The 21,878-nt window shown below is 42.3% G+C and overlaps 4 protein-coding genes across 5 annotated transcripts; 1 reads left to right on the forward strand and 3 right to left on the reverse strand.

Moving 5' to 3' along the window:
* Nucleotides 1–1,170: 1,170 nt before the first annotated feature.
* LOC134186769 (probable lysosomal cobalamin transporter) lies at nucleotides 1,171–3,085 on the reverse strand. The gene is made up of 2 exons (XM_062654823.1): nucleotides 1,403–3,085; nucleotides 1,171–1,344 (listed from the first exon to the last, which is right to left on the reverse strand). Exons 1-2 carry the CDS (start codon nucleotides 3,026–3,028, stop codon nucleotides 1,333–1,335), a joined length of 1,638 nt encoding a protein of 545 aa, XP_062510807.1. The 5' UTR covers nucleotides 3,029–3,085; the 3' UTR covers nucleotides 1,171–1,332.
* Nucleotides 3,086–3,138: 53 nt separating this feature from the next.
* On the forward strand, nucleotides 3,139–11,718 carry LOC134186771 (homogentisate 1,2-dioxygenase-like). 2 transcript variants are annotated; one of them, XM_062654825.1, is made up of 16 exons: nucleotides 3,139–3,176; nucleotides 3,231–3,296; nucleotides 3,370–3,458; nucleotides 3,527–3,632; nucleotides 3,700–3,756; nucleotides 8,894–8,985; nucleotides 9,056–9,090; nucleotides 9,164–9,243; nucleotides 9,300–9,399; nucleotides 9,654–9,778; nucleotides 9,975–10,079; nucleotides 10,134–10,260; nucleotides 10,335–10,387; nucleotides 10,450–10,581; nucleotides 10,643–10,794; nucleotides 11,472–11,718. In XM_062654825.1, the coding sequence occupies exons 1-16, from the start codon at nucleotides 3,153–3,155 to the stop codon at nucleotides 11,548–11,550; spliced, it is 1,422 nt and encodes a 473-aa protein (XP_062510809.1). In that variant the 5' UTR covers nucleotides 3,139–3,152; the 3' UTR covers nucleotides 11,551–11,718. The 2 variants fall into 2 exon arrangements, with proteins under 2 accessions (XP_062510809.1, XP_062510810.1); XM_062654826.1 differs by lacking the exons at nucleotides 3,139–3,176; nucleotides 3,231–3,296; nucleotides 3,370–3,458; nucleotides 3,527–3,632; nucleotides 3,700–3,756 and adding an exon at nucleotides 5,444–5,623.
* Nucleotides 11,719–12,256: 538 nt separating this feature from the next.
* LOC134186770 (palmitoleoyl-protein carboxylesterase NOTUM-like) lies at nucleotides 12,257–15,951 on the reverse strand. The gene is made up of 11 exons (XM_062654824.1): nucleotides 15,368–15,951; nucleotides 14,945–15,229; nucleotides 14,803–14,855; nucleotides 14,030–14,128; nucleotides 13,878–13,938; nucleotides 13,594–13,764; nucleotides 13,344–13,535; nucleotides 13,190–13,287; nucleotides 12,984–13,122; nucleotides 12,870–12,917; nucleotides 12,257–12,802 (listed from the first exon to the last, which is right to left on the reverse strand). The coding sequence occupies exons 2-11, from the start codon at nucleotides 15,217–15,219 to the stop codon at nucleotides 12,469–12,471; spliced, it is 1,470 nt and encodes a 489-aa protein (XP_062510808.1). The 5' UTR covers nucleotides 15,220–15,229; nucleotides 15,368–15,951; the 3' UTR covers nucleotides 12,257–12,468.
* Nucleotides 15,952–16,051: 100 nt separating this feature from the next.
* On the reverse strand, nucleotides 16,052–21,729 carry LOC134186772 (spliceosome-associated protein CWC27 homolog). Its single transcript, XM_062654827.1, has 12 exons — nucleotides 21,664–21,729; nucleotides 21,259–21,612; nucleotides 18,423–18,521; nucleotides 18,257–18,360; nucleotides 18,125–18,194; nucleotides 17,987–18,060; nucleotides 17,759–17,780; nucleotides 16,964–17,064; nucleotides 16,802–16,896; nucleotides 16,643–16,740; nucleotides 16,483–16,589; nucleotides 16,052–16,416 (listed from the first exon to the last, which is right to left on the reverse strand). Exons 1-12 carry the CDS (start codon nucleotides 21,703–21,705, stop codon nucleotides 16,275–16,277), a joined length of 1,308 nt encoding a protein of 435 aa, XP_062510811.1. The 5' UTR covers nucleotides 21,706–21,729; the 3' UTR covers nucleotides 16,052–16,274.
* Nucleotides 21,730–21,878: the final 149 nt, after the last annotated feature.

Raw genomic sequence — 21,878 nt, forward strand, 5'->3', positions numbered from 1 at the left:
CTTATGCTGGATACGTCGTCCTCGTCGCCAATGTAGTGTGCAACCTACAACCTGTACTTCTATTCACGAATGATAGATTACACGCGCCAAAACTACGTCATCGAATTGATATCTAGCATAGGGATTCTATATAAAGTAACAAGATCTATAGATAATATGAACCAAAGCCAGACATCATTATTGAATCCTTCCAACCCACTAAATGTAAAATGAAGGCAATGTGGGGTTCGAGTCAAAGCCAAAGGTTATCACATACGGGATAGACGTTGCAAGTGTTGGGTTCCTGTAGAAACTGTTAAGTGAAACTTGTCCTGTGTGCGACGTAGATCGTAAAAAATTTCAGACTAGACCTGACAATGACAAACATGATCGAATTACAGTCGTGGTGATAAACTCTTTCCTAAATGTTTGCCTTTTTGATTGGCGCTTCGTCCATTCTCTCTGATTGCCATGGACAAGCAATCGCAAATGCTGCTTCGTGATTGGCCCAAACTGTGCTCTATCGGCGGTCGTTGGATCAAATCTGCTTGAAAGAAACACATTTTCTAACATTCCTTTCGGTTTCTTTAATTACCAAAATAATGAGTTCGGGTAATTCTAAAGCGTTTTCTCAAGTTTCACACCTGTACGTAACAGAAGTACAAAATTGGCGCACGGGCCTCCGAGGCTGGCAACTGTTTTCTAGGTTGTTAGATAATTAGTGACCAAAACAAAAATAGAATATTGTACACAACACACAACACATTTAATTTCGTTAATTTTGAAAAATTTTAGTCTTCATTTACTGTTTCTAAGTGCGCCCCCCACAAAAGACGACCACGCCCCCACAACGCTTCATAACCCTACATACAGGGTCCGCTACCGTACCTGTGATAATGTGGTATGCAGTGGTGCAAGGTGCGGCACACGTAGTGACAACTACAAAACCGCTCTTAGCGTGAACTTTAACTTAATATTCCTAATATAGCTAGAAGTGATGCTCCAGGCCTTTGACATCTAGAACGTCTGCAAGTGTGAGCACTCATTCACATCATCTATATATATACTTGCAACTACTGAATATGGATGGAACGCAGCGTGGTAGTAGTGTCAATGAACAGTCTGAATTTCAATGCGCGTGCACCTACATGTGTTGCACTTGCCATAACGTGAATTTGCTCCAAACGGCAGTCTCACTGACACACTGCAGCATCTGTTTTCTTATGTTCTGTCCTCTCTTTACCAATCCAAGCGCAGAATACAATCGCCATTACGTGTACATTATGATAAACGTGGTCATTTACAAGGAGCAGCTGTGTCTACATACAATGCCACACTAACTCAGCACATCAACTATAGCAGAGTCTGCAAGAACAGAAAATATGTAAGCTTTAGTCACATGACAAAGTCTTTAAACCTACACCTCTTCACTCGAGCTTTCACTGTCACTTGAGGTCACATAATCACGAACGTTGGAGTGGCTTTTTCGACATAGCACTACAATGAAAGCCAATAGGTAGACACCAAGAAATGCCCATTCACATGCATAGTAGCCAACTCCAAAGAACCACATTTTATAGCAGAAACGAGAGACTAGAACAGCAATTCGAGTCTGAACACAGTCATTTGGATCACAGAGACGTTCTTGCATCTTTAGAGTACAATAGCCATGACAAGGGACACATGTCTGATTGTTGGCTGTGAAGTAACAATTTGTATTATATTTCTGGTGACCATATCGAACGTAATCAGGAGCCAAAGAGGTGAGGACCACACTCAGGCTGAAAACGCTTAACATGACAATAAAGCTCATGAACATAAGACCTTGTGTTGCCGTGCGACGTGGACGAATTCGATACATACGCATGCAGAAGCACCAGATACCAATCCGACGTATTCCATATATGGTGGCCACCACTAGATAGACAGTAACTATAACTATGATAACATAATCAAGTGGAAAGAAAGGCTGCGTGATTAGAAGTAGTTCTCCAATAGGACTAGGAAGAGTTGACTTCTTGAGAAGAAAGCCATAATGGTAGCCTAGCCCATGCCTGATGCGATCAATGTTACTCAGCAAAAGTGAGAGAAAGACAAGCACGGCCAGCAAGAACAACACAATTCCAATCACAACAGTAAATGGCCGCCAGCATTTCCTACACTTTTCCAACCAACCCTTTGAAACTCTTTGCAGTTGTTTCTCTCTTTTTTTGAGTAAGCGATCCTGTGCTTCTAAGTATTCTTTACTTCTGCGATCTCTCTTTGCCATCTTCTTTCCATCAGCATATCTATTCCTCAAATGATCTCTTTGAACATGATGCCTTTTCTTCGTTTTCATCAGCTCTTCAGACTCCTCAGCAACTCTGCGGTACCCCTTGATCAAATCTACAGGCAGAACAGCCATTCCAACAGCTGTATAGAGAGCCACACAAACCATTCCAATAAGCACCAAAAAACTGACTGTGAATGAGACTGCGTTTTCTCCACTGTTAGATTCCAAAGATCCAAGAAATAGTTTGGCTTCACCTAAAACGGATTTACTAGTGTTACGCGATGATTCACCTGTTGCCCAAGGAACAAATGCTCCAATAATCATAAACACAGCTGCAATGACAACGAACATTATCCAATACTTAAGTGTAGAGCAAATCCTCTTCCCAGTTGATTTGTCCTCATCTTTCTCTTCATAGTAGAAGTACACAAATGGAAGAATGAGAAAGGAAAACGCCATAACAAGCCCGTAAATAGTATAATACGAGTACATAAAGACGTCTTGGACGGATTTTCTGCTCCCATTCGTTGCCCATGATTGAAATGTACCGTTGAAATGCTTGAATGATGAAACAGTGAAAATGTCTACTGGAATGAAAGCGAGCGTTAGAAGAGCCACCGAAAGACTCAGAACGATAACCACAGTAGTGGAGCACTCGGCGTCCCGTTTCCTTTGATAGCACCGGGCGTAGATGACTGAAAAGAGAAGAGCAAGAACAGCAACTGCAATCAACGGCAGTAAGACGCCCGTTAGAGTTTCGGGAGGTAACGATGGCATTATGTCACAGCTACAGTAGCAAAACGACACTCGCACACGTCACACGAAATGGGCACACGAAATATGAACTCGTGACAAAAAATTCGGTCACATGATTAACACATCACGTGATTGTAATTCTACAATGGCGGCGTCTGATTCGTACAAGGTTCTCATTTTTTGCCTTTACTATTCCGTTTTATTAACAATTGGTTCTAAACAGTACATGTCTGGATTTGGCAATGAATTTAGCTCTGAAGCTCTACCTAATGCTCTACCAAAAGGACAGGTGCGAAAATGACGGGTCTTCATTCATACCACGGTCTTCACAGCTCTAGAGAACCGTTACTGTTTCTTTCTAGAATAATCCTCAGGTGTGCCCTTATGGTTTATACGCTGAACAGCTTCAAGGGTCTGCGTTCACTGCACCAAGAGAGACAAACAAAAGAACGTACAGATACCACAGTAGACATTGTAGACTTCGAAATCAAGTTAGTGCGTTTCTTCTTTGTTCTTTAGCTGGTTTTACAGAATTAGACCGTCGGTTGTGCACAAGCCGTTCAAGAGGATCGAACAAGGCTACTTGACCAATAAGTTCAATGAGTGGTATCCGAATCCCAATCAGGTATGGCAGTGGAATTTGTCAGGGTTTAGTTGGTGGCTAATGTGGGATTTGACTTGTCTGATGACAGTTGAGATGGTTACCGTTTTCACTTCCTGCACCTGGTGATCAAAAGGACTTTGTGCAGGTGTTCCAATACCTCGTTCTGTCATTGTTTATGATTGTGCTTTTCTGTAACTGTTTGTCTTGTTTTGTCAGTTTGTGACTGTTAGTTGGTGAGTGCGTAAATTTTTAAGCATGAATTAAAATACTAAGCAAGGTAGTGTAGAACGAATCTGCACGTTGTAACAACTGGAACATCAATAACTAAATGGTGTACTCATTGGAATGTCTAGTAAGCAGATTGGTTATGCACTAGATCATCTTGTTTCTGTGTATGTCTACCTGATTGTTCTGTCTGTTTGTCTGTCTGTCTGTCTGTCTGTCAATGGTAGTCTATTTTCATAAATCACAGCTATTACAATATGCAAACTACTAATTGCTAATAGTGTTCTCAAAGTCTAATACATTTTCTTAACATATTTCCAAGGCACAAAGGACCTGGAAGACATATTCGACAATCTAACGTGCAAGTCCCTCTACTTTCCAGTATATAACCCTTGCATTGGACTTTTGCAATTGAATCAATAAGCGTTCTCTCCAGTAAATCTTGAACTGAGAATTATTGTTCTTGCCATGCTCGTCTGTTGACTTTATTGACAACTGATGTAAATATTTTTCTGCTTGTTGACCCCAGTGTCCAAAATGCTCAAGAACAAGTGGAACCAATCTAACAGCCTCTTTACCGGGAAGACGTTCCATACTGTATTTCTCAGATTTTGTTTGCTCTTTTCGTGACGCAGCAAAACCCTCTGTTGATGTTGATGAGAAAATGCTTCGCTGCTCCAGTCTGTTTGTCTGTCTGTCTGTCTGTCTGTTTGTCTGTCTATCTGTCAAGATAATACATTTTAACTGAACTATCATACAATAGCAATATGTATTACAGTAACAACTAAATCAACTAAATACTATGTTCTTGATATCTTTCCTAAATCTTAGAACAACTATAAATTTACTAAACTAAAAACTAAATTAAAATACAAATTGTGTCATTTTTTCTAGGGGACATACATGTCCATATCTAAGTCATTAAATTACTTTTCTTGCTTGCAATCTTCCTCAGGAATACTCTGACACTGCACTACTGTAGCTGCACAGAAACCTTTTTACCACGGTCTTTGGAAGTCTGCTTTATTTGACCATCCCGCCTGTTTGTCTGGCTGTCTGTCTGTCTGTCTGTCAAATAACATTTATTTCAAACATACATTTATAATACAATGCCAGCAAGGTTACTATATGAAGTTCTGCAACTATGAGAGCTTACTAGCATTACTGTCTGACTGTGTGTCTGTTTGTCTGTGTCTTTCTGTCTTTGTCATATATTTTCATAAATGAACGCTATTGAAACCAAAACTATTTAAACTGTTCTGCGTATATTTCTTATACAAGACATTATTCAGTCTACAGTATGCTAAATATCAGCAAGTTCTAACACAACTTGGACCCAAGAGGTCCCTAATTACGACTAAGAGTCAAACAATTGAGAAAAGCTAACAGAGTTACGAAGGCACCATCTGAGTCACCACTATACTGGACTCTGCTTATCTACAGCAGTAACCCTTTGCATGGCATTGCTGCATCGCAATTGAGAATTGAGTTCTCCGTTGATTTTTGAACTCGTCTGTTCGTGTTGCTATTGATGAGAGCTGGTTGAGATATTTTTGGCTCTTGCCCCCACCGACCAAAGTGCTCCATCACCAGTGGAATGAAATTCAGTGCAGTCCACAAGGATGTTCTTTTTTGCATATTTGTCTTTTTTCAGCATTTCTCTTCGAGTTGCTGCTGTCCCATTTTCTAGGGCTGCCTTTGGAAGATCATCCAGTGCCCATGGATGTGCCAAAGAGATGTCTAACTCTACTTCTTTACCGGAGTCAGGATCCACTACAATATGTCAGGTCTGCTGTTACAAAGTGTTTTGGTTCAGTCTTGTGAACAACATGCAGCTGGCTGAGGCACTCAGACCATGTTTGAACTATTGTGTTATGAGTCCAGACAGACCCTCTGCCATACTTACATGTGATGAGGTGGTACCCATCCCCCTCAAGTGGCCTCCAGCAGGCACATTTGACCATCTATTTGGCAATCTGTCTGTCTGTATGTATGTATGTCTATCTGTTCAACATTTTCTTAGATCAGACTAATAGACATTTCAGCAACAAGGCCAGACCAACTGAATTTCTTGATGCTTGGATCAAACTTTGGACAGGAAAATGAGATCGTCTGACTGAAACAAAAATAAAAGTAATGATTGTGTGACATTTTGAGCATTTGCAGTTCTTATTCTACTGCTTACAGATGTGAGAGATAACAAAATGGACATTGAAACAAATAGTGCTGAACTGAGCGGATGGTGGAAACAGACATGCACTGCTAACGCTTACGGAGTTATCAATACCTACTTATTGTCTTGACTTAATTTGTGCACCACAAGTCAAGAACTGTTAACAGTTATTGTACCACAAATCCAAAAACTGTTATTCTAAAGTTAACTTACACGTACGTACTACAGATTGACTTCCAAAGTCATGACACTCATAGGATATATGTATCAAAATTCTTTACAGCAACCATAATATCATTGTGCGTACTCATTAAATTTAATTGTTTTTGTCGAGAACATTACTGGACCGACAAATCTGGGCATCAAGAAATTTTCTTGATTTTGCTTAAGCATAGAAGGCTATAACAGTGTAAAGAAGAGTTACATATACATACACAAGAAAGCTAATGTGGGAAGACCTGACTTCAGAGAGCTACAAACATGTCAAGTCTATCACGACGTCTGACAGTATTTTTAAAATCATTCTTGCATTGCACTTTCGTAGTTGAACCGACGAGTGTTGTCAGTAATCATGAAGTCTAGTTCATGTGGCCTTCGTGCTTTGTCTGTTGATTTGTGGGCAAGCTGTTTCAAGAATTCCTTGCCTTACTCTCCCCATGTTCCAAAGTGCAGTAGTACTAATGGGATGATGTTGGTTACTGAGCTTCTATGTAGCTTGAATTGGTCATATTTAGCTTTTCTTTCTGTTTCCCTTTGAGATGCTGCAGCACCAGTCTTTCCAGCTGAGCTAAGAAAGTTTCTGAGTTCCAGATGTGTGTGTGTGTGTGTGTGTGTGTGTGTGTGTGTGTGTGTGTGTGTGTGTGTGTGTGTGTGTGTATGTGTGTGGTGCTGTAGCTCAATTGGTTAGAGAGTGCATTTGGAGAATTAAAACATCCGGGACATTGCAGTGTTGCAGGTTCACAGTGATAGCAAGCTATGGCATAATTTCCTTAAGCAAGAAACACACAATTGCTTCTCTCAACTCAGGAGTATAAACGAGTACCTGGTCATTGACTGGGGTGGACATGACCGCTGTCTTGGCATCATGCAAGTAACATCATGCAAGTAACATCTTGCAGCAGGCAGGTACTTGTGGGCTTTGGTGTCCAGTCCCAGAGCTGCGCCATAGTCAGTGCACCTGGGTGACTCCGGCCAAGCTCCAGATGGATTGTAGCGCTAGCGCTAAGCCTCCAAGTAGTGCATGGAGGCCCTGTCTCTAGAGCTATCTCCACAACTGACCTTAAGGTCGACGTCTGATGTGGAGGGCTTGACATTTGGCCATTAGTGCATTTGTGTGTGTGTGTGTGTGTGTGTGTGTGTGTGTGTGTGTGTGTGTGCGCACGCGTGTGTAAGAGATGTCAAGGTCTATGTTTGATCCCAAGTCTGTCTGTCTGTTTGATCTGTTTGTGTGTCCGTCTGTGTATCTGTCTGCCTGCCTGTCTGTCTGTCTGTCTCAGTCTCCTTGCATCTGCGTTATGCAGAAATCTATGTTGTCATGGAGCCATAGCTATGCTCTTATAAAAGGAAGAACAGACCATAGGCTGTCTGTCTGTCTGTCTTACTCTCTTTAATCAAATAGATTTAACTCTATACATTTTACTATTTTGATTGCAAAATAAGGCAGTGATGTTTTGCAAGGTCTAAATTGTTTGTTACAGCAACTATTAATCCATGGTTGTTGTTATTTTTCAAGTGTACAAAGCCGCATACTTTGTTGTTTTTCACCCGTCATTTTCCTTCAAAGCATGCGCAAGAATGATGATACCAAATGAGTGCTTTCTAGACTTGTGCACATTTTATTGCTAGATACCAAGAAATAGTGATGATGGCTCCTCTCTGCTGTTATTAATTATTAATAAGATAAGGAAGTTACTGAAAACACAACATTGATTATCAGCTGTTAAAACAGTCATTGTTGTTTTTGAACTTTTCCTTGGCCTCAACTTGTCTTTTCTCATCTCTGTGTTTCAAGAGTTGATACCTGGACGTGTAGCTTTTGAGCACATGAGATGTCTGGACGTTTGCTTGCTTTCATTTGACCACCTGAGCGCATCCGCCATGAATCAATCTTACTAAGTGCTTAATTAACTCAATGACATTTGTTTGTAAAATGTACTTGCAACGTTTTCCGGGGCATTAGCGAATGTGGTTACATACGCCATATATGCATGTGAGTTGTAGAGCCAGTGCCCTTTACCATGCATACCTATGGGAATCAGAAAAGAGTAAAGTTTTGAGACTTTGGAGTCGACTCCTGCAATGCCCTCGTTCCTGAGCCCTATCTTATGTTTGTACAGTTTCAAAAATGTTAGTAATTATTAGCGATAATCCCTATGGTAGCAGCAACCAATTGAAGTACCAGTGTTGTTTAGAGATTTCTTCTCAGACCATGTGTTCTGGACAGCTTTTTCTCTCATACTTGCATATTATCTTGTAAGGCTAAAGCCTTGTTATCATTTCTCTGTTATCTTTTTAAAACAAACTGCAAGAAGAGGTGCTAAAGACTTGAATCTGCTTTTTACACCTGTCAAAGCGTTGGAACACCAGCTGGAAGAAGTTTTATACATCTCTAGCTAGGGCACTGGCATATTTTTAAGATTTCTTTCGTTCTCTTTTTGCTACAGCTAACTACCTTCAGTAGATGAATGGGATGGGAGCAATCTGCTCAAAGGTGGGCTAGGGGCATGTCAAGCTCCTTGGAACTGTTTTGGACATAAAGAGAGCAATGTAGACTCTAGTCTTGTATCTGTTTGTCTGTCTCTTGTTTGCTACGTTTTGACGTTTGCTCTTGTACACATCTGTTTACAGTTTCTCTAGCTTTGCTAGCTTTGAGATGTGTTTCTAGGGACTGTGCACTGTATGTGGTGCGGGAGATCCTTGTAGTAGAAATGGTGTTGGAGTTCATGTATACCTCTGCAACAGTTCTATGAAGAACAAGTATGCTCTTCTTTATGTTCAGCAGCAACATTCCAGAGAACATTAAGATAACCCTAACTGTCTCTTGTAGGGCTTTCTATAACTCTGATGGAGATCTTTTGATAGGCAAGTAATTAAGAACAACTTATGGACATCATGCATGCATTCAGGATGTCATGTATAGTTTGTGTTTGCGTAGTACCACAGCAGGGAGCTCTGGATATAACAACAGAATTCGGCAAGATCCATGTTGATCCTAATGAGATATGCGTTATTCAAGTAAACCACGTGTAACCTGACAGCTGTTTGTTGTATGATGTTATGTTATTCAACAGCAAGGAATAAGATTCAGTGTTGATGTGTCAGGTCCAAGCCGCGGCTATGTTTTGGAAGTATTCAATGATCACTTCCAACTGCCAAATCTTGGACCAATTGGTGAGTTATAATCCAGTCCTTTTAGATTGTGGATAGTTGGTAAGAAGGTCATTGATACTTGATGCCTTTTGCAACTGAACTGGCTGATGTATCAATTGAGAACATGACCTAACAACAGAAGACGCGAATTCGTTTTGTGAGTGAATATCGTCTGGCTACAGGATTAGCGCATGTAGCCGGTTTTCCGCTCTCGTACACTGTACAGTTATCTAGATTGCGAAGAGACATGTCTCAGCTGCTTGATATACGTGTAGGAGCCAATGGTCTTGCAAACCCTCGAGACTTTCTCACCCCAGTGGCTTCGTTCGAAGACCGAACGGTTGCAGAAGGGTATTCCATTGTCAGCAAGTTTCAAGGCGTTCTATTTTCAGCCACACAGGTTAGTCAATTACGGTACACACAGTCTCTAGCTATTGTTTCGCTTGCATGACAGGCTGTTTACGATTGATGGCTGTGCATGTTGTCTTTTGACAGTAGCGGTAGCTGTCAAATGTTGCGCTGTGTGTTGTGCTGCGGGCGCTTGTTGTAGTGCAGCTGATGTCGCTATTGCTGATATGGGGCATTTGTTGACCTAGGACCACACACCGTTTGATGTAGTCGCGTGGCACGGAAACTACGCTCCTTACAAGTACAACCTCGACAATTTCGTCGTCGTCAACTCGGTGTCCGTAGACCATCTCGTACGGCATGAATGACGGTATCCGTTGGAATTCAGTGACCGGCTCTTTGTATAGGATCCGTCGATTTTTACTGTGTTGACTTGCCCGTCAACGAAGCCGGGCGTCGCGGTAGCGGACTTTGTTATCTTTCCACCTCGCTGGTCTGTTCAAGAGCACACATTTCGACCGCCGTACTATCATCGTAAGTCAATGTCGGAAAGATCGTGTGACGGTACTAGCTAGACGTGTGTTCACTGTGGTGTATTACGGTAACAGGCAACTGTATGAGCGAGTTTATGGGTTTGATCTACGGTAGATATGAAGCAAAGGTCCAGTTGAGTAAAGCTTCTACCAACTATAGCAGGTCTCAAGTTTTGTCTCTGCTGTGTAGGAAGAAGGTTTCTTACCCGGCGGAGGCAGCTTGCACAGTATGATGACACCGCATGGACCTGATGCCGCTGCTTTCCAGAAAGCGTCATCAGCGAAAAAGTTGGGACCAGAACGAGTTGCCGATGGGACGATGGTAGAGCACTGTTTGCTCGACTTACATCTAACTTGCTTTAGTATAACCGGCGTTGTGTCAGGCGTTTATGTTTGAGTCATCGTTCAGTTTGGCGGTCACGCGCTGGGCAGAGGAGACGTGTGGACGTCTTGATCACAGTTATTTCACCGTATGGCAGCCTGTAGCAAGTCACTTTGATCCTGAATGGAAACCGGAGAGCAAGCAAACGGACGGGTGAGCCCTGTCGTCGGTCCTCGGTTCGTAATCCTAAATGCTACTGTCTATTTCTCTTACTTTACCATCTTGCTAGAATCTTGACAGTGGCATATATTCTAAGAATGGAACAAATTGTTTATCAATGTGACAGGAGATAACGTTAATCGTAATATGTGTCTCGCCTTAACTGATAGCCCAAGTTTCTTGGGCATCTTTCGGAGAACCATGCACATCATACTAGCTGAAGGTGGTTTCTGGATTCCAACTGAGTTTGCCCATTAAGATGTGATAGAAAAATCTAATTCTAGTCAGTCTCAACTTAAAAGACGTAATATGTGGACATCAAAGCCATTGTGTGTTGAATTGGGTGCCTTTTCTTACCGACCCAGTTCTAGTGATTCTCTATATAGACGGAACGTGACCGCTCTTCTTCTACTTTCAGATTGTTTACATTTCGTTTGACATTAATTGATTGACAGTTTATGAGACTTGGTGTTAGGCGGTCTCTGTTCTTTCCCATCTCTTGGTCTCGCTTTAGTATCTAGCTAATTATTGCATATCTGCTGTCACTTTCTGTTGCGTACGTGGTATCCAAATTACTGTTGCTGACGTAGTGAAGGAATGGACAGTTTTCTTCTGCTCGTTTGGATCCTACCCGAGCATTGGCACTAAGCCGTATTTCTGCGTTCTTATAGAAATGATCGGTCGAGGACTAACGGTTCCAAGCTATCCGAACAGGAGGCACAGATAACGCAGGGAAGTTATTCATTTTGACAAAAATGATTAACGATCACCGTGGCCAACATAGTGCATGGTTGCTTGACTGTACCGTACTTTGTGTTGTTGAGTTTCGGTAGTTGTTACTTTGCGAAGTGTGTATTTGCAGTCGGACTAAGTATCACTTCATGCAAGTTAACCACGAAACATCCCGATGATATCAATTTCGTACATTGAATACCTACCTAATTAATCGCCTACCGTGCTCGTGCTAGAACACCCGTTGGGACCAACTTCATCAACGCTGCGTCATGGTCTTTACGACGCTCGTGCGATCGATCCAAGTCACGAACGCTCCCGCTGTTATTGTAATTCTGACACTTATATTGAATTGTTGTTACCCGAACACCATGTGGTAAGTCATCAGCATCTAATCTCATTGCAAAAGATGAAAAGGAGTGGTGCATACCTCAGAGGATGCTGTAATCAACAAGTACTTGGTTACACCTAATATGCTATGGCATGCCACCGCGCTCTTGCCTTTTGGGCTAGAAAGGGAAAGTTGCCTCATAGAGCGCTAACGTAATTGCAACTATTTAATCTAGGTTGGACTCTATGTGCATGATATCTGTCGTGACACCTAACAGCTGTGTGCCCTAGGGTTGCATCTGTATTTCTCGCTTTAAACTAGCGTGTAGGATTCGGCTGCAGGGCACAAGCTGTACGAGTGCTGGTCGTCTCATAACTCTTTCTGTCTTAACAATTGTTATAAACCCGACTCTATTTCTTATGAAAACACACTATTAGGCATGCCATGAACACAACCTCGCTGTATATAGGTATACAGCGGACGTATAATACAGGCTGCACTTTCCAGGTCTCAAGATCTGTCTGTTCTAACTACTAATTAGTAACATACAACTGTACAAGTGTGAAATATAGACAGGTTCGAATGCACGACCAGACGTCTTGCATCTACGTTTTTCGTTTTCCTGTGGACGTCGATCTCACGTGGGTAGCGCTGTCATACTGAACGTCGTTACTGCGACTCGTGCCTGCGCCACCTTCGCCTTTGCTTGCAAGATACCTCTTATAGTGATTATAACGCTTTGTCATGTCGTAAACTGTAGGCCGTTCAGATCCGTACTGCGTTATGACATCAGGGCACTGGACATTACACGACGGATATGTGCAGTTGTCGATCAGCTTGTTCTGGCAGCGAGGGTCCGTTGCTTTATAGGGTTTAGGTAGCCAGCAGTCGAGAGCATCCGGTAGAGTAAATCCGTCTATTGTATACAATTTCCACTCACTGAATAAGTGCAGAAAACAAGAGTAAGAATAACGACGACAGGGGTGGTAGATGAAAGACTGTATACCGTTTGCTGATAAGCTCGTGTGCGAGGCATGCCGGAGCAAAGAGATTCCTGCAGAAACAACATCATTTTACTCGCCACTCTGTTACGTACAGATGGAGGTCGTCTCCATCACACCTTGTGTCTTTCAGACTTCTTCGAATCTGTTTTCCTATCTTGAGAATTCGCTCGTAATCGCTGTTGTTGTGCGGTATCTCCAGATGCGCCAGTTTTAGTTGCTCTTCATCGTACAAATACTGACTTATGAACAACGGGCCTGCACTCAGAAACCAGATACCACTTATTCAAGATTTGTTTTGAAAAGCAGAACAATGGTTACACACGTCGAATGAATTTGTAAAGTACGTCCCCAAAGTAGCAATTCCAAGGCTTAGTAGTAAACTCTTTAGCACAATTGTCCGGTACGATACCGTTCCAGTACCTGGATATTCAACACGTGAATGAGTCATCCAGTAAAGCTACTGAATATTGTCTCACCGTTGTCCCGTTTGAATGGTTTTCGATGCCGAGCAGCGCTTTCTTTTTCCATTGCATAGGTTCTTTGCTCGTGGGGTATGGTCGATGTACCATCCGGAGTCACTAAGACCGTACACACCAGCTTGAGAGCCCATTTTCTTAACGAAATCGGCTACTCTGTCCAAGTTTAACATAACTCCGGTACCACCAACGCTATATTGGGCAAACTGACGTCACCAACTTCCAGAAATAATTCGATTTTCTGGCATACCTGCTTCCTGCCAAGAGAATTTGCGTTGCATTCCCCAGATCGTGGAGGTCCAATAATTCATGAATGACCTCTTGAACGATCCTTGCCCCCATGAATACGTAGGTCCTGTTCCTGGCTTCAGCTAGTGTTTGATTCCCACTCCAAACGTCACTGGAACAGTACGGCACAGACCTGCGGTAAAAGTACGTCAAGTCACATATGGCCGTTTGCATACACCAATTTGCGGCATTCCACAAGCAATAATCTCCTGGCAGCGACTAATGTACTATGAATAAAACACTTACACAGCATTGGCGTTCCACCAGCTAGGATTGTCTTCAATATTGCCTGACAAGATCCCTGTCCCTAGACACAAACGTCAGCGTTAGTACCGGCTGTGCAGAAGTATCTTGCCATTGTACGTTAATTCTTATTATCAGCTAGTTTATCAACGCACCTCGCTTAGTCACAGGCCAGCCACGTGACGACACATGACTCCACGGTCCTACTTTAGTGCGCTCGTCACACGATGAGTTGTCATAGCAGAAGGCACCGCCTAAAATGAAAAGAAGTTGCTTTATGTCACACCGTGTATCGGTGCTCTGTCACAGAGTGTGTCCTTAGTCCAAGTGTCTAGTCTGGGCAAGACCCACAAGATTTTGCTTGCTTTGAGGCTTCAAGTACTGCTTCGTTTAGCAAATCTGGACGCGACGCTAGTTGTCAATTCAGGAAGCAAAGAGCGGTCGCTATTAAGAAACAAATCTACATGCGGTTGCTCCCAGTAATGCACACATGCAATAACAGGTCCACGCCGCTCGTATTTACGGGCACACACAGCGTGAAAACGAATATGGAATACCGGCTCTAACTTTCAGCACGCGTCGCTCGTGGAAGCCGTACGTTTAGGTATTGTTTTGGTGAAAACGAGCGTCACGTTATATACTACAAGACCGTAGTGCCAACGGCGCGAAAATATTTTTCTAAGCGCGGTCCAGAAGCCACAAGTGCTCAACCTCAAACCCGTGCAGCGGAAGTGGGCAACATTTCGTGGTGGGTGGTTTAATAGCCTCCACGGAGAGACTGCTGGTCTCTGCTCGGAGACCAAGTAAGATAGATGCGAAAGAAATGAAATCGACATGAACTGAAACCATATTGCAACCTAGATGCAGCGCCCTCCTGTTTGAGCCGCGTAACTAGGTTATGCTGATTCAGTGGTATATTGAGTTGTACCTTCTAGGTAGATCACCCAGCGTCTGCTGCCTTGAGATTTGCGAATATGGTAGCTGCAGAGAGCCAAACAACAATTAGTATGACCAGAGCAGAACTGTCAAGATTGACCGACTAAATGTCTGTTTGTGAGACATACACTGACCCTGCTTTTGATCGATCATTGCAAGTGACCTCCACGTTACGGACGTACCGAAGTTTCATATCATTCTGCGACATACGGCTGCAGCCGCACTCGCTCAGTTTCTGACGGAGGTGCCGCAGCTGAGCCTCCAGATCTTCTCTGGTATCGTCATTATAGAAGGAGGACGCGGACGCTGTTCCCTTGGTAGGAGATGCCGAGGATAACCAGAGGAACGCATTGGAGAGAATATACCCGTACACAACCATGTGCAACATTGTTTGACATGACAAACTCATGATCGCGGATCTGAAGAAGAATGTTAACGCAAAGAATTAGAATCGGCGATGTTGAGGCGGTAGAACGTGTAACTGACAACTCGGTACCGCCAGTAGAAAAACGATTTAGGTAGGTACCGAGCGATATCAGATGCTTGGAAAAACTGACCTCCTCACTCCTTGTCGATCCGACTTGCTTCTTGTTCTGCTGCAGAATGAACAGGTCGACCGTCGTCACGCTTATAAATGAGAATTCCGGAACCGCTCCAACCGGCTTAGATATAATTACTTACACTATTGATGGCTTTGCTAATACCACTTCACCTCACCGCCAAGTGGGCGTTGTGTTTATTGTACGTGGTGATACCAGATGGACTGCTTGTTAGAGGCGCACCTCTGCGGCTCACACTGAAGCCAAATAGGACGTCAATTCCGACGCAGCTAATCGTCAATGAAATGACATAAAACAAGTCACCTATAACTATTAATGATATACTTAGATTCAACTGCAGTTAGAAGATGATGTTGTGGCCACTGCCGACAGCGGAATCTCTCCCTAGAACACTGTTGTGGCCAGTTATGCGCCTAACAGAATTTTTCCACCAATTACGCTCTGTTGACGTTCGAAACTCGAAATACCCGAAATAGCAATTGAAAACACCGCGATCGTTTCCCCATCTATCGTTGACTGACATGACATGTAGGCATCCCACGTATTGACAGGCAAAGTCGGCCGACTGATGTAGCCAAACAGCCTGAAGAAATGTTTCCGTCGTTACCTCATGTAATGACCCTATCATTGGGGATTACCACTAGCAGGATTCAAGTTACCGGTCACACACCGTAACATTAATCGAATACAGTAAAAACGGCCGCTTTCTGCATCAGTTAGCAGGCAAACGCAAGTCTCGATCTCTCTACGCTCACTACAGATAGAGGTTAGAGAATCATTGGGCAAGATGTTAACCAAATTCTGTGTGAGTGTGCATGTCTCTTTACTATATTATAAATTATGTTCTACAGCGATCGAGTGTATCAACAGTAGGTAGTGTTGGGTGAAGAGACTCTACATGGTATTATTTAGTCTTATCTTTCTGTCTTCTTCGTTTGTTGATTGGATTTCTGGGATCATAGATGTCGTAAGTGTCTTCGTTCTCAATGTTGGCATCTTTGGCACTAACAGGGGTCTTCGTGGTGGCCACGAGAGTGTGTGTCATCCTAGAAGTAGACATGATGAATAGATTAGTAACAGAATGGTAGCTAGCTCTAGGGATGTCTGTATACCATCCTACGTCACTGTCATCCTCATTCTCATGATCACCTGTGGTTGTCGGTCGAGACGAACGCACTGAACTCAATCGAGCTTGGAAAGCCGACAACATGGCTAGAGTCTAAGCAAAAACTTGATTGAGAGACTGGACAGTGATCCGAATGGATAACTGACTTCCTCTTGTCTATTGCTTCCTTTGGAGAATGCCTTCTTCTCAGACAGGTACTTGTCTCTTTCTCGCCTGAAATCTGCCAAGGGTCCCACCTCCTCAACTGAAACAGAGTTTTAGCGTCTAGCGAAACGTGCAAGTCTCTAGCAATTCCATAGACTTGCCTGTTTCTGGCTGGCTTGTCTTCTCTTCTTCTTTACGCTGCTTTGCTTCTCTCAACTGACGTTTTAATTCTCTTGACTCTCTTTGTAATGCCTCTCTTGATGGAATAAACAATACAAATTTGGCGCAAATGTTGGACGTGTTACCGAACCGCTCATGTCTACCTCTTCGCTTTTCTCTCTAATTCTAGTTTATCGTAATCATCTTCATCGTCATCAAGATGGTTCCTCCGTTTGCGTTCCCCAATATTTGGAAAGTCTAGTCTCTAGATTATATCAACATGGCAGAATCATTCCTTGTTCGGTGGTAACGGCTGACTGTTGACAATCACCAGACAAATAAACACAGACAAACCAACCACAACACCAATTTTTGCCATCTTAAGATACAGCAGCACCCAAAGGAATTACCAAGCACCAAAAGAGACAGAAGTATATACGCGTGCTAGTTAATTAAGTAATATTTCCATTCAGTAACAGCCCCATCATCCTGACTGGCCTTTCTTTCTTCTTGCATTGACAACTGCCGATTGATCCAATCACAGTATCAACTATGCGCTGCATCCCGTCATGGTTTACTCAATCAGGAGAAACACAGCGGTGCCATTACGCAATTTACAGATTGACCTGAGACTAGTCTAGCAAACTCTTCTTACAACAATATCCAGACGACAACCGCATACCCAGATCTCTACACTATCGAGTGCTGGCGCGTGAAGGATGCGGTATCAAACCCAGCACAAAGTGAATCCTCTCGTTTGTCTTGCATAAAGACGACAAGTGAAGACTGCGGAATGCAGTAATAACCGTAAACACAATTGTAGACGATGAGTGCAGAACGGAACAAGTTTTGAAGCAAACATAGGATTCAACAGCAAACAGAACAGAGGATGATTGCCGCTTAGAGATTGGAAATGAATAGCAACTAACTGGACAATACTAGACAACACAGCAACTAACCTGCTTAGCTTCATTCTCCAGCCTACAGAAACAGAAAAATAACGCCGTCAGAAAGAAACCCTTTAGTCTAGAATAGTGGCAGATAGACAAGGGAAGCGATGTTGCCGTCATGCACCTTAGTCATTAGAGTCGTACGTATAGCTATATAGAGTAGATAAGAGCATAGCAGAGTGCGTTAGTCTACAGAAGTGCAATGAGCATTGTTCTAGTAGAATAGCCCAGACATACTCAGAGTCATCTACAGCTGGTTTGGAACTTAGTTTAGGATCATTTGTCAATACGTCATGACTTGACTTGATTTTCTAAAAGAAACACACATGTTACTAAACCAGTGGCATCCTATAGACTCCAACTCTGCACAGTTACAGTGGCAATGTTGTTAACTTGTTCTTCATCTTCTTCTGCTTCATCACCAAAAGACAGCAAACTGAAGTTCCTAATTCATTTATAAGTATGATATTAGCACCATCTGCACTAGACAGTTTGCTGATCTCAAACTTGGTAGCTTTGGATTTGCTGTGTTTCTCAGGCTTCTCTTGTGTCTCAACCTTGCTGTGTCTGATTTCACGAGGCACAATGTCATCAAAGGGATTCGATAAGACCTAGTAGGAACAATGTAACCTTCACATTACATTACTGCATGACAAGCACTAGAGAGTCATACTTCGGTTTTAATGATTTTAGGTGGGTCTAGTGGTCTATCACCAGGGCCTATTTCCTTCTCTGCCAATCTCAGCATATTGAACACAGTGTTGCCAGCCACCTAATCAGCACCACAAGTTCAATTTAGAACAAATGACTTTGATAGACACAGCTTCAGTACAAGACATGTCATGCACCAGGAAACATATCAAATGTGTACTTAAGCCACCATTTTGCAAACAGAAAACTCATGCATGCATGTATGTGCCCATAGGATATGACCCCATAGGATATGACCATAGGTTGATTACATGTCAATATTATTCTTCTATTGGGACTTTGAAATGGACACTCATTAAGCTTTGTGGTCAATGGAGTAGAGTCCAAGCAGCTGTTCACTGAACAAAGTGAGAGGTGAATGGTATAACCATGATAGGCATATGTGTAGTTACAGACCAGCCAGCATACTGTATTGTACAATTACTGGTTCAAATGTTCTGTTGAATAAACATGTTGTCAACAAACACACAACAGAAAGACGCACAGACAGACAAACATGTGTCTGTAGGTTGTTGACAGAGGTTATGTGCGATTGGGACAGTAGAGTTGCTTAGTTGTGCTGTATGTAGATTTCAACGTTGAAAATGTGCATTGGACAGACAGACAGACAGACAGACAGACAGACAGACAGACAGATTGCCTAGATGGTGCATAATAGTTCAATGTTTGAAAATATATGTATCGACAGACAGACAGACAGACAGACAGAGTTTGACTTGTATTCTGAGATGTTGTTAGCTAGATAGTCGTGTGTTTGCGGCCTTGGTGGTCGCTGGACATTCTTTTAGTTTATGATATATATGGATGTTTTCGTGTCAATGTATGAAAATATATTAACATTGACAGACAGACAGACAGACACGTGGACGTGTGTGTGTGTGTGTGTGTGTGTGTGTGTGTGCACGCACACACACAGGTGACAAAACACTGCACCACACACACACACACACACACACACACACACACACACACACACACACACACACACACACACACACACACACACACACACACACACACAAATAGCACACACAAAGTTAATCTATCCTATGACTATTAATTACTTTGCACTATCCCTTATAATTATTAGTTTAAGAGATGACAATACTCTATGACAATGGTATATGTCACTACAACAAAAACTATATAACAAACTTAAAAGCCCAAAAGTTATCTAAAGAAAACATTGTTAGAACCTACCAATGTGTTTTCAGTCTTGCTATTGGATTCAATTAATGCCAATTAGTCCTTAAAAACATACTTTTCTGGGGCTGTATACTGTACATATGCATACTTGTATATAAAGAAACCACTGGCACTAAACATGCAACTTTGATGAAAGACTACTTGGAACCATCACCACATTACACATTGTATTCTACATATACCACCACCAACTGACTACAATAAACAAGGCACAAAGTGGCGGAAATTCCAAGGTAATGACTTTACCTCTGGGTGTTCTCTTAGCTTCAATGTAAATACACACAACTGAGACATATGTATACATGAGGCTAGGATCATACATGTTACTGTAAGTAGAGTACAATATCGTTCACTACTCTATAAATATCTAAATCGCATTTAGTCTAGAGTTTCAAAGATCTTGTCCAGAATGTCTGGAAATGAGAGTCATGTCTTAAACTGTTGAAGTGTACAAGTCTGCTATTCAAATCTGGCAAAATCCTTGTAACACTTGCAATCGCTAAACAATATGCAACATGTGCATATACATTACACTTTCTCACCTACCATGGTAAGAGTAATTACCTCAGTGCACTCACCTCACCCTTCCCTCATGAAAATGACCATACATACATTCATGTACAAAAAGACAAACAGACAACTAGGAGACAGAGGCTGTGTCTCCACTTGCTGCTCTTTGAACATGTTTAAACTCTAAACATGCCTAGCTAGACAGCGTCTCCACTTGTCCATTTTATCAGGGCTATTAAAGTAAATATCCGGGACTTTGCTGTACCGTGCGAATTCGTTTCTTGTGCACCAGACAGTCGGAGATCATCTTCTGGTCGTCTCGAGAACAATCAGAGACACAAGTGTCTGTCTTCACCGCTCTCTTCGAACATCTGCATCAGTCTACACCGTCTCTGACATTGCCTAATTCTGTCTTCCAATAGTCTCCAAAGAAAGAGGAGAACAGAGTGAAAGAACTAACATCTATTGTCGTGGAAAGCGCGTTACTATCACGTGACCATTAAAGTTAAACCAATTCGTTAAACTACCTCTAAAACATGTTTAGCAAAAGCTGTTTAAGTTTACAGTTAAACAGGTTTAACACTGTTTAAGACCTAGTGGAGATGTGCCCAGACAGACAGAAGAAACATTCAGAGTGCATTCACTAGACTGAAATCATGTATTGTGAAACACAAAAATTTATAGTGATAGAAATGCAATGTTATGTAGATTTTGTATTTCAGTAAGGTAACATGACAGGCATACCTAGATCTACATACATACATACATACATACATACATACATGTACATACATACATACAGACAGACAGACAGGCAGACAAAAGCAAAGAGAAACAGTTTAGCTACTTGTATCTAACCCTCTGGGACTGATGAACGTATAATTGTTAGTGTATCCAGTGTCTTACATGCAATCAATGCAATCGATGAAATACCTGAACATCGACAGACAGACAGACAGACAGACAGACAGATGGCAATACAACAAGCAGATACACAAATATCTCATAATAAGACAAGTAGTTGAGCCTGCACATCGTCAAAGTACTCCAATAATCTTTGTTCAACACAAATGCTGCCAAACCTTTCCAAACAAAGTGTGTCGTTTATTTAACTCATCTGCTCTATCCAACGTGAAAAAGAACTGGCTGCCATTCGTGTTTGGACCATTGCTGGCCATGCCGACAAGCCCGCGTCGAACAAATCTCAATCTCTGATGAAACTCGTCTCTAAACGACGGACCGTAGATCGACTCTCCTCCTTCTCCAGTCCCAGTTGGGTCACCACCTTGAATAATAAACCCAGCGACGATTCTGTGAAAAATAGTGCCATCATAGTAGCCTTCGAGACAGAGCTGAACAAAATTTCGACACGTCTTGGGCGTTTCCTTCGACCACAATTCGACTTCAATCTCTCCACACGTCGTGTAGAGCAAAATCTAAACAAAAATCAAGGAAACGAACGACATCTCGCTCAAATATCCTTGTACCTTGCCATTTGTTGGAGGTTCTTGGATATAAATGTTACTCATTTGTAGTTGAGGACTTTTATTCCAACTCTGTTTTTACGCATGCGCGTTTGTTTTTATGGATATTTCGAAACTGAACATCATTTCTGTTCACCCAGACACCAGAGAAGCTGGTATTGCGTTTAGTGCGCTCGATGCCGCCACCAAAGATCTTCCGCTGAATGTGAAGATTGACA

Source organism: Corticium candelabrum, chromosome 11 (assembly GCF_963422355.1).
Source record: "Corticium candelabrum chromosome 11, ooCorCand1.1, whole genome shotgun sequence".
NCBI lineage: Eukaryota > Metazoa > Porifera > Homoscleromorpha > Homosclerophorida > Plakinidae > Corticium > Corticium candelabrum.